General features: G+C 49.6%; 3 protein-coding genes across 3 annotated transcripts, besides 1 other annotated feature; 2 read left to right on the top strand and 1 right to left on the bottom strand.

The window, feature by feature from the left end:
- Positions 1 to 11,033: part of a sequence feature (contig 1.13 2696..249512(-1)) that runs on past both edges of the window.
- ANIA_00817 (zinc-coordinating transcription factor SFP1) lies at positions 1,449 to 3,535 on the bottom strand (the record flags this gene model as incomplete). Its single annotated transcript, XM_653329.2, has 3 exons — positions 2,922 to 3,535; positions 1,818 to 2,862; positions 1,449 to 1,763 (listed from the first exon to the last, which is right to left on the bottom strand). The coding sequence occupies exons 1-3, from the start codon at positions 3,260 to 3,262 to the stop codon at positions 1,449 to 1,451; spliced, it is 1,701 nt and encodes a 566-aa protein (XP_658421.1). The 5' UTR covers positions 3,263 to 3,535.
- dus3 (tRNA dihydrouridine synthase DUS3) lies at positions 5,700 to 8,040 on the top strand (the record flags this gene model as incomplete). Its single annotated transcript, XM_653330.2, has 3 exons — positions 5,700 to 5,875; positions 5,936 to 7,822; positions 7,878 to 8,040. 3 exons carry the CDS (start codon positions 5,700 to 5,702, stop codon positions 7,957 to 7,959), a joined length of 2,145 nt encoding a protein of 714 aa, XP_658422.1. The 3' UTR covers positions 7,960 to 8,040.
- On the top strand, positions 8,237 to 9,294 carry ANIA_00819 (putative BAP31 domain protein; the record flags this gene model as incomplete). Its single annotated transcript, XM_050613297.1, has 4 exons — positions 8,237 to 8,438; positions 8,557 to 8,691; positions 8,742 to 8,845; positions 8,907 to 9,294. Exons 1-4 carry the CDS (start codon positions 8,418 to 8,420, stop codon positions 9,292 to 9,294), a joined length of 648 nt encoding a protein of 215 aa, XP_050469124.1. The 5' UTR covers positions 8,237 to 8,417.

Below are 11,033 nucleotides of genomic sequence, written 5' to 3'. Positions count from 1 at the left end.
ATGTTATGCCCTTCTTCAAGCCACGGTTTCCCCAAATTTTCTACCTTTTTCATTCCTCATTCTCCTTCCCATACCCTTCTGGACTTGTAAATCTCCTATCAGTTTGTTTGCCGCTTCTTCCTTTGAAGCCAAAAGCAACCGGTCATATACTCAGCAGTAACCTAAACGATCGAAGCAATTATTGGGCGTCGCTTCGCTCAGTGAATCTTGCTTTACCTTTTTACGAAAATGAAACGAAACATCAACCCCAGATATCCACAGCAAACCAAATGTTCCCATCTTGGTCGTTCGCCTTTATTTCTTACTGGTTCGTTATCTTGCCGACCGGAGGCAGCCATGTTTTCTCCTGATTGGTTTGGTGAATGGCGCTTGTGCAGGCGGACGGTGGTTCTCTTCCCATGGCTTGTGTACTAGAAATATCTACCAACTAAACTAAACAATTCAATGTCTATGGGCAAGGTTTGCGTATCGTTACTGTATGTACAAGCTACGCTGGGCGGCGGAAATTATTGGAAACTAGGTCCTACCAAGTCATGCAGTGCACTGTCTCAAACACCATAATCCGTAGTCCGTATTCTGGTACGAGCAAAGTCTTTTGGAGAGTCTTCAATGAAGCAGGCGAATCTCAATTTTTTTCTCTGAAAACTTTTCCTTATCTCTAACATCCGCACCAACCAGAGCATGAGAAGAAAACCCTGTAAGAGGGTTGGAACTCAGATGGTAATAGCAATATTTCTATCAGAAAGTTAAACGCCAGGTAATCAAACAGGGTCAAACACAGACAACTAAGCAAAACTAGATCTCCAATACACCGTGTACAGTTAGAAAGGCACGAGAAGGCGGAATAGCCATACCAAACAGAGATCGAAGCAAAGCCAAGGTGAGTCACAAAAGTGTCTATTCGCAATCAGCGCCGACGGGAAAACCATTTGTCGTCCGCCAGGAGACAAGTGTAGCGAGAACACCAGACCTAGGTAGGTGGCCCAAAACACAACCCAACCCAACCTAAACTCATCTATCCCGTCGTTCTCTCGCCTTCGACCGGTTCTTCGATGAAGCTTGAAAGAAGTGTAGATGGTAAGAGAAGAACCGAATCATATGTCATGGAAATCCGCAGAAGCCAAGAGCGAAGAACAGCAGAGCAGCGCGAGAACGCAAGAAAAAAAAGCTGAAAAAAAAAGATGAGGGAGAAAGTATGGAAACCGAATGATGAAATCAGACGGGTCTGTTCTAGAAGCACCGAAAAACCGTTAAGAGTCTCGGAATTCTTTTCAAGGGTATCGTCAGACCCAGAGAGCCACTTCGTTACTCTTGACGGTAATCATACCAAATAAACTCCAAACCACCGAACCGGTCATTAAATCGTATTGTCGCGCAATTAGGCCGTAGATATTCATATAATCGAAACGGTAAGGGCAGGCAAAAAGTTGGAATTTGAAAAATGGTTTCTATAAAAGACCTTCTTCTCCAATGCCAGGTAGGCCCGCTCCGGCAACATTAATGTTTTGTCCCTGCATGACTCCACCGCCATAGTTAAGACTACGCGCGGCAGCAAGCTGGAAATCAGGGTTGCAAGGAGGCGAGTGCGACTTGTGATATTTGAGGCCGTTCAAGTTCTTGTAGCGTTTGCCACAGACTTCGCAGCGGTATGGTTTCTCTTTTTCCATGCCGAGAGTTCCTGGGTAAGGAGCGGATGTTTCGGGATTGACGATCGAGAATGTGCCATCTGCATTGTCATGTAACTGCTGGTTGTTGTGGCCATGCTAAATAAGTAGTTAGTGATATTGCAGTACCAGAATCTGTTGGAGACAACTTACAGCTTTATGATATTTCAATCCATTCTGATTCTTGTACGCCTTCTCACATCCGATGACTGGACACCGGTAAGGTTTAGGCTCTTCGTTCGGAAGGATAGAAGTGGTGTCAGGAACGCCTGCCAGTAGTTGCTGCTCGCGTATCCGCCTAGCAATGTCACTATTGGGACCGTACTGCGCTCCACTGAGCTTGAAATGGGCGTTAGACTGATTTATTCCGCCAGTGGGGCTGAAGAGTCGTTTGGCAGGCTCATCGATACACAGATCCACCATATCATTATTTCCGGTAAATCTCGAGAATTGCGGCTGGCCCTGCATCATTGCATTCTGCATAGACAATTCTCCGAATGGACCGATCATGCTGTCGTCAAGCTCTGCAGGCGTTCCTGGAGTCGAGGAGTCGGGTGTGCCGCGGAACTGTGAGTTCTGAAGGGGGTTCGGCATCAGAGTAGGAGTATTGACAGAAGAAACGGTGGGGTTATTCTGCAATGAGAGTGGAAGACCGGTTGCAACTGGAGTCCCCGGTTGAGAACTCTTAAAGCCCTGGTGACTTGGGAGCATGGATAAATTCAGATTAGGCACTCCACGATTCGGGGTTCCAAATCCTCCTTGAGTCGGATCCCGAGATTGCGGCGTGAAGAACTGGGATGACGCATCAGTATCGTCCATTGCATCATCCAACTCCATATCGTCAATAGTGTCCATGTCGGAATGCTGCTGGGGAGTGTGGGACTGGTTCATCTTCCGTTGCATGTCGAACGTCCTGTCTGGCTGTAAACCTCTGTTCTGGTTATTGTTCTGTTGATTTTGCTGTGCAATGGCCGCAGCCGCGAGAGCAGCGCGGTTATCAGTCTGGCTTGGCCGGTGACCTGATTTCGTGGCATGCGCTTCTTCATAGTGTTGTAACAAGTCATGAAGGGTAGGCAGAGTCACACCGCAGCAGGAAAAGTCACGCATGAAGTTCGCTTCGAGTTTCGGCAGATAAGAGGACGAATGGAACGAAGGCGACTGGAAAGTAGTGAAAGGAGAGGTGCCGGCCATGATGATGCTGCAGTCAATCCAGATCAGCATGCGGCCAAGGACACCGACGTATGAAAACCAACTTACTCATCGCGAATCCAGCTGCCAACAGAGACACCACCCCAGCTCATACCGCCCACCAAGCTTCCTGCTAACGACTCACGACGTTGTTGATTCCGGTTTGATCCGGACATCGAGATAGGTTTGGTACCGTTTCCCCATTGTGTCGAAGCCGCCCCGATCGAGTCTTTCCGAGGCGCAGATGCCTTAAACATACTGATCGGTACACCGTTGGCATGGGATATACTGCCTGTGCGCTCGGTGTTACCTGCTTTTTGAAGAGCTGATGTGAGGTTCGAAGCCTGCTGTCCCGGCGGGGAGACCGAGGTCTGCCGAGTGGCGATGTCGATCGGTGTGGTTGTATTCATGATGTTATCTTGTCTATCAGAAGGCCAGAGTAGAAGGAATGTAAGATTGACGAGTTAAGTAATTATGGGGAGCAGGGAGATTCGATGTTATCTGTTTAGGCGCAGTGAAGGAGAGTGGTGTTATGGGACAAGCCACGATAGGTCAAGTCCTTCTACTGGCCGATCCGCGCGACAGCAAGCCAACCAGAGCCGGAGCGAGCTTGCGACGAGCACTCGAGACCAGTTAAAGGAAAGATAATAATAGACGGAAGGGAGAGGAAGGTCAGAGGCGCGGATGATGAGAGGGTTCAATGTCTCATCAAGAGCACGCGCGAAAGTCCACCTCGGAAACTGTCCCGCTTGCAGTGACGAATTCGGGAGTGGCGGGACGTATCAAATCACCCCTCGAGTCTCTATGACGGATCCCGGAAAATAGACGAGACGGAATAGTGCCGGCGAAAACAGTAATGACGGTGAAGACGGGCTAATAAGGTCGTACCTATAGTCACCGGACTTCCACGACAAAAGTAAAGCGAAGAGAAGGTACGAAGGTGGTGGTTGCCAACGGAAATTATTATTATGGTTGAAGTCGACTCGAAACGCTAAGAGGAGCCGGCGCTAGTTGATTCGCCCAATACGCCGTATTACCATTCGCCAGCATCCACCGCTCACCTGGATAGCTTCACAGTGCCTGGATTCGCTGCGAGCGGACTTTGATGCTGTGAGTCACCTCCCGAGTATCAGATCTCAAGGGTTCCTAACATACAGAATAGAACTATCCCGGAAGCTACCTGCGTCTCTGGGCTCTGAGGAGATTACGTAGAGCAGACGTGAACTCTATGTAATGATGTATAGTGAACCTAAAGGTGGAGTCATCCATCAGTCTAAGGGCCTCTAGTGTGCTTCCAGAATGCCCTTAGGTATTAGGTAACGAGTACTCGGCGTTTCATACGCTTTCCCGCATCAGCCCAGTAACCACCGAGTTAACAGAGCAGACCCCGGGCTAATTGACCGCCCAATTTTTGAGTTCCGTTCATGGGCATTATTATTGCTGTGGTGACTGTCATTTGGGAAGTTTGGGATGCTTGGGATGCTTGGGATGCTTGGGATGTTTGGGGTGTAACCAGCCAGGCGGGAAGAACCGACCCTGGTAGGGGCTGAAGAAGCGTTGAACCGACCTGTATTCTTCACCTCCACTGTATCTGCACCCCCCGGGCTTATCGAGATACCATCGGGTTATTGGTAGTGGAGGGGCAAGCAAGGCGTCCCAAATTCTTGGCTCTTTTGCCGGCTACTGTGCAGTAACCATGCTCCTCGTCTCCGGTTAGTTACCTTAGGGACCTTAGTACCTTTAGGCCCCCTTGTGAATCCCAAGCTGTAATTATCTCAGACTGTCTGCCCTTGTGGTTCTAAGATAGGATTCGAGTCGATTACGGTTATTATTATATTCTGGCTGGGCTCGTCCCATGGTTGTCATGGCCGCAATCCTTAAAATCAAGTTATCATTGTATGCCGAGCTTCGCCAATATTTGGCGATGCAATATTCGGCTATTCAGTAGTGTGCACGCAACGAGGTTACAACGTTCTTCTGTCAGGGGTTGATGGATAACGACCTTGGAAAATCGATCCAGTCAAGCCGACTCGATTCAAGCGTGCGAGATGGGGCTCGGTGCGAGGTGCGTGACTACTGAACTCTCCAATGGAGCGACCCTCCATTGATCTACAGACTACCTAACGCATCACTCCTCGTGAAACGGTGAATGGTGACCACTCTGTATTGACCACGCGTCCTCAAGGATACTACGAAATCGGGCCCTCAGCTCTGCTACCCTGTAGCTCTTGGACTAGGGATCGCCAGACTCAGTGGGACTTAGGTGCGAACCAAAGGACCGCAGTGTTAGACTCGAAAGATACCGGCAGCGTGGCATTGTCGCGAATACAGGATGGGAATGAGATTAGCCGTCAATCGTACCAAACCGGCCGATAAAGATTTGACGGGGAAGAGTATATTGGCTCTTGGCTTGACGCTAGAACTATACCAGAATCATAAGATTACGCCTTAGCGTGCCCTGTGGGCATGCACGCCCTGTTAGGGGACAGCGACAGCGGCCAATTGACACCACCATGGTCAAGTTACTGACCATGAGTTCCCTCCATTTTATCAATACTCAAAGTAATCCTTTTGAGCAAACAGCCTTGACAAATTGACAGTACTTAGTGGCTCTATACACGGATTACGCGACTCATCAGCTGCCGACCCATAGCCATACCGACACCGCCACCACCGACGCCACATCTAAAGATGCAAACAATACAAACCATGGGCTACTCCGCGGCGGGTCTTCAAAAATTGTCCGCATGCGAAGCCGAAATCTACCTGTTAATCTGCTACCCCATCTAGCTTAGATTTTTTGATCCTAGAGGGGACCGGTTCTCAGCAGATCCGTCACTTAAGAAAATGGAAGGTACAGCTCAAAATCTCGATGTCGAGGTGCCCAAGCAGGATCTGCCCAATGGCACTGATTCAACCGGAGAGCCGCCGTTGAAGAAGGTTAGATTGGAGGAACCTGCCTCCGACCAGCAAAATGGACAGGCTCCGCCGAGACTAAAGGGTGTGGCACCGATCAAGGCAGAGTATGCAGTTCTAGTGGAATCTTTGCGCTTACGCACGTGCGCTGACTGATTTATCATTAGGTTTCTCATCCCCAAACCCAAACAAGGCCAAGCCGCAGTCTCAAGCACAGACGATGCCGCCGAAGCCGCCGCCTATAAGGACCGTGAAGACGAGAAGAAAGGAAAGAAGAAGAAGACCACTGGTCAGAATAAGAATCGCACGTTCGGCAGGTCACAGGATTCGAAAGGGCTCTGTGCTAGTAGGGTATACAGCCCGGAATTCTCACCGGCTGAATGCCCGTTTGGCGATAAATGTCGGTTCGAACACGACTTGCGAACATACTTGAAGGAGCATAAGCGGGAGGATCTTAACACATTCAATGGAGTCTGTCCTGTATGGAGCGCTCGAGGGAAATGTGATGCGGGCTGGAAGTGTCGATTCGTTGGCTCTCATTCTATTGAACGAGTAACTGAAGACGGGAGAAAGGAGTTGGTATTGGTTGAGGACGAGGAGCGCAGGAAGAAGGCCCAGCCGGTTTTTCCTTCCGCAGCTGAGGACGGTACCGTGAATACGACTTCGCCAGCGGATAAAATAGCTCTTGCAAAACGACAGCGGCCTACGCCGCGGGCTGATGCATACTCCGATTGGCTAGACCTGACATCTAAGGAGTTGGAAAAGTACTTCCATGGAGGGCAACAAAACAAGGATGCTCATCCCGACACTGCTCAAGACAAGGAGGAGAAGGAAGAAAACAGAGCGACATATACAGAGGCACCCTTTATGCCATCTGAGAAGAGAAGGCTGTACTTTGGGCCTGAGACCCCGGCTCTAGCGCCTCTGACTACGCAAGGAAACCTACCATTCAGAAGGCTTTGTGTTGAACTTGGCGCACAGCTCACCTATTCTGAGATGGCTCTCAGTATGCCATTAATCCAGGGCCACAAGCCAGAGTGGGCTTTGATGCGAGCACACGAAACGGAAGCTTTGCCACCAACAGTTTCTGCGCGCGCAAGCGTAGTACAAGACTATGACAATTCCAAAGATATGAAGTTCGGCGCTCAGATAGCGGGAAACAAGTACCGATGGGTTATGAAGGCCACCGAGGTTCTGTCATCTCTTACTCCAAATCTCCGCGTTATCGATCTGAACTGTGGGTGCCCTATTGATCTTCTCTACCGGGAAGGTTCCGGCTCGGCGCTCCTTGACGCTCCTTCGAAACTGGAGAAAATGCTCCGTGGAATGAACGCTGTCTCAGAACAGATCCCAATCACGGTCAAAATCCGCACGGGTACAAGGGATAACACTCCAAATGCACAGAAGCTGGTCGAGCGTCTCATCCTTGGAGGTCACGAAGCCAGCATGCTCAACTGTGGTCCTTCTGGTGTAGCAGCAATCACGCTTCACGGTCGTAGCCGGCAACAGCGATACACACGAGAGGCCAACTGGGAATATATCTCTGAGACTGCGGCGCTCATCAAGCGCCTCAACGAGAAGTCAGATGAGGTCACAGATACCATTCGAGAGCCCGAAGAACGGATGCGGCCAAATGGCGGAAAAACTTGGTTCCTAGGAAACGGCGATTGCTACTCGCATGTGGACTATGAAGATCATATCAAAAATGCCAAGGTCGACAGCGTCATGGTCGGTCGAGGTGCGCTGATCAAGCCATGGCTCTTTGAGGAGATTCAAGCAGGCCAGTACCTCGACAAATCAGCTTCTGAGCGGCTAGCGTACGTCGAAAAGTTTGCTAGGTACGGCATGGAGACTTGGGGATCAGACGAATATGGTATTGGCATTACCCGGCGTTTCCTGCTTGAATGGCTGAGCTTTGCGTGCCGCTACGTGCCCATCGGACTGCTTGAGTATCTTCCCCCCAAGATAAACGACCGACCTCCGTACTGGCGAGGTAGGAATGATATGGAGACCTTGATGGGCAGCCATGACTATAGGGATTGGATTAAGATCAGGTTAGTCATCTCGTTAACTTACTGACTTTACGGATGCTGATCATTTTACGTACAGTGAGATGTTCCTTGGCCCAGCTCACAAGGACTTCAAGTTCGAGCCCAAGCACAAGTCCAATTCCTACGATACGGAGGGTTAAGAGCCAAAGTAGGATTACATTTGTCTCCGTCTCAGCGTGCGGAGTACAGGATTTAGCATATAGATATTTTGAACACAGCCCTAATTTAGTAGCAAGCCAACCACGATCGGCTAAGTAATATATCCGAACGTAATTATCGGGAAATCTTTAACCCGCCTTCCGTGCGTAGCTGCGAAGGCCAGCTACAGGTTTATGACGTCTTCCCTTCTAACCTTGAAAAGAGACCACCTAGCTCATCTCCGTCGTCCAGCCGAACGATTTCTACTTCAAATATCGCCGCTTGCTGTTAGCCACTCGACAAGTGATCCTACTACTCTATAATCTTCAAAGAGCCGAAGCCGACATTCGCCGGTTACGCTTTGTTTACCCTCCTGAAGGCCCCTCATCTTTCTGCCTAACAACAAAACCACTCAGCACACACAAAACTCGCCATATAATCCGAGTTTCAACCAAGCAAAATGACACTCTACTACAGTCTGGTACGTATTTTCTGACAGGGCACCTCGCTCTGCTTGTCCAGCAAACACACTGAGCTTTGTCCCATTTCTGCAATTGAGACCCTGGGTTTCCTGGAAGCTAACGTACTTTCGACCCTAGGTCTTTTGTCTTCTCGTACTTGAGATGGGAGTGTTTATGGGACTGATTGTGCCCCTTCCGTTCACTGTCAAGCGCAAACTTTTTACTTTCATCTCCGAAAGTCCGGTAATAGCTAAGTTACAATATGGATTGAGGGTATGGATTTCCAGGATAATTCTACCTTCTTGCCGCTAACATGGTCCTAGATAACTTTTATCTTCATTCTCATTCTATTCATTGACAGTGTCAACCGGGTTTACCGGGTGCAGCTCGAGGTGTCTGCTTTTTCTAAGGAAGGAGGTAACGTAGGGTATGTACTTAGTCAACGGGCAAATGCCCCTTGCCAGTGAATTCACTAATTGTTTCGCTAGCAGAGGGGCCGCTCTCGGTACCGATCGCATGGAAGTTCAAGCTCGCAAGTTCTACTCGCAGCGCAACATGTACCTTTGCGGATTCACTCTCTTCCTGTCTCTCATTCTCAACCGCACCTACACCATGATCCTCGAAACTCTCCGCCTTGAAGACCGTGTCAAGCTTCTCGAGGGCAACAAGCAGGCCGGCGGTAAGGACTCGGCTCGTCTTGCGGCGGCTGGCGACATGGGCGAGATTGGACGTCTTAAGAAGGAGCTTGAGGAGAAAGAGCGTGATATTGAGACCCTGAAAAAGCAGTGCGAAGGACTGACTCGGGAGTACCACAAGCTGGGTGACCAAGTCACGGGCAAGAAGAGCGATGACTCGGTGGAGAAGAAGGATCTCTAGGCCCTTTCAAAATCCATTTTCAAGCATGGAGCATCTCGCTAGTTTACGTGAGTGGGCGGCATTAGCTGCTGCTACGCACAACGCTTGGGTGCCCTTAACCAGTGTGAATTTACTTGACTGCGCCAGATGGTGCCTAGCCTCCTGGTCGTTTCGGGTATTTGTTATCGGCAGGTACATATCAGCCGACTGTGGCCGAACTTAGGAAACTTGTTTTCTTGCTACATATTCTGTTGTTATACTGCGATGAGTATGGGATGGCGCAGCTAGGGTGCGCATTCAGTTGATGTCAGGTTTGGAGCGTTTAACATTTGACATATGAATCAGTATGGATAACAATCACCTGCAATCTTTATGGCAGATCTATCTTGTGGCGTCGTATTGTTGAGCCCAAACGCCTACCCTAGTAGAATTGAAGCCCAAATAGATTATACTCAACAAGGCGTTATTTGAGTTGCTTATATGAATCCGGTGCAGTTCAGTCTTGACCCGTAAAAGGTACATACCCGTAATTGTGTCTGCATGAACAGAAATATGTATGGCGTCACTTATCTCCTCAGAAACAGTGAAGATTGTTAGTTCATCCATTTTGGTCGGCTTTATTGATGACAGAGTAGAATAGCGAATTTCATACGCCGTTCGCCTGGGTTCAATCCGACTCTACAAAGATATGAAACCAAACTTAGACCAAGCCGGCTAATTACCTACTTACTACCATCGCACCGTAAAATGTCGCTTACTGACGAACAGAGCATCCACAGCAGCACCATGAACCAGGCTGCTTTTCAGATTGGGTATGATTCCAGACAGTATCCAAATCAGCTCCGTCTTGCGCCACCCGGTCGTAATAATATATTCTGGTAAAATGATACCGGGAACAAAGGCTTTGGGAGCCCCTTCCCCGTATATCAACTAGAGATTGCGCTGTCCTTGATTCAGGGAAGCACGCAGTGCCGTTCGCAATGGTCCGCTCGTTTCAAAGACATAGTTCTGCCAGGCGCGGCTATAGAAGACACCGGCGGCCGTACGCAAGAGAAAAGCATTGAGTTGCGCGAAGCTGGTTGTCGTTCATCTAACGCATTTCCATCAACATCAACCGGTCACGGGGCGGAGGGGTGGAGACGAGCGGGAGTGCGGACTGCGGACTGCGGAGCGGAGGCGGAATACCCTGGTCATGGCCATGGTTGGAGGCGGACTAAGAACAAAGGCGCGGTGCGTAGTGTAGTTCGTGCTATGTTCAAAGAGTTATGTCTACGTTATTTCTCGACTAAGATTATGTATTAGAGAGGTGAATGAGATGGGCACACGGCAGCACACATTGGGCTTGAATATGGTGAGGATGCGCTTTATGGCGGGCTACTGCGGGCGGAGAGAGAACGGGTAGTGCATTTATGTGGTGGCCTATGCGGCCAGGAGGATGCATGGTGAGCTGGACAACTGGTGTTTGGGCAGAACCGCGTGATGATTATGTGCTATCCACGATAGCACCGAGGTGAGAACTAAGGATTGACGACCAGTTGTTGGCTTAGACGTATGTGGAGATAATGGAAGCGGGTGTCCGCGGAGCGGGGTGAGGGGATGGTCGTGAGGCGTTATCGTGCGGGGCTGGACTCGTAACGAGGGTTGAGGGGAACGATAGTGTGTAAGAGAGGAGTGGCCCAAAATTTCTCAAGCAATATGGACCCTCACGTCAGCTGAATTGCTAACAGTACAGTCCCAGAGAGATTTTGAGATATCTAAGT

The sequence above is a fragment of the Aspergillus nidulans genome, chromosome VIII, assembly GCF_000011425.1.
Source record: "Aspergillus nidulans FGSC A4 chromosome VIII".
Classification (NCBI taxonomy): Eukaryota; Fungi; Ascomycota; class Eurotiomycetes; order Eurotiales; family Aspergillaceae; genus Aspergillus; species Aspergillus nidulans.
Note: the sequence above shows the minus strand (reverse complement) of the source record. Positions and strands in the feature narration are given on the sequence as shown.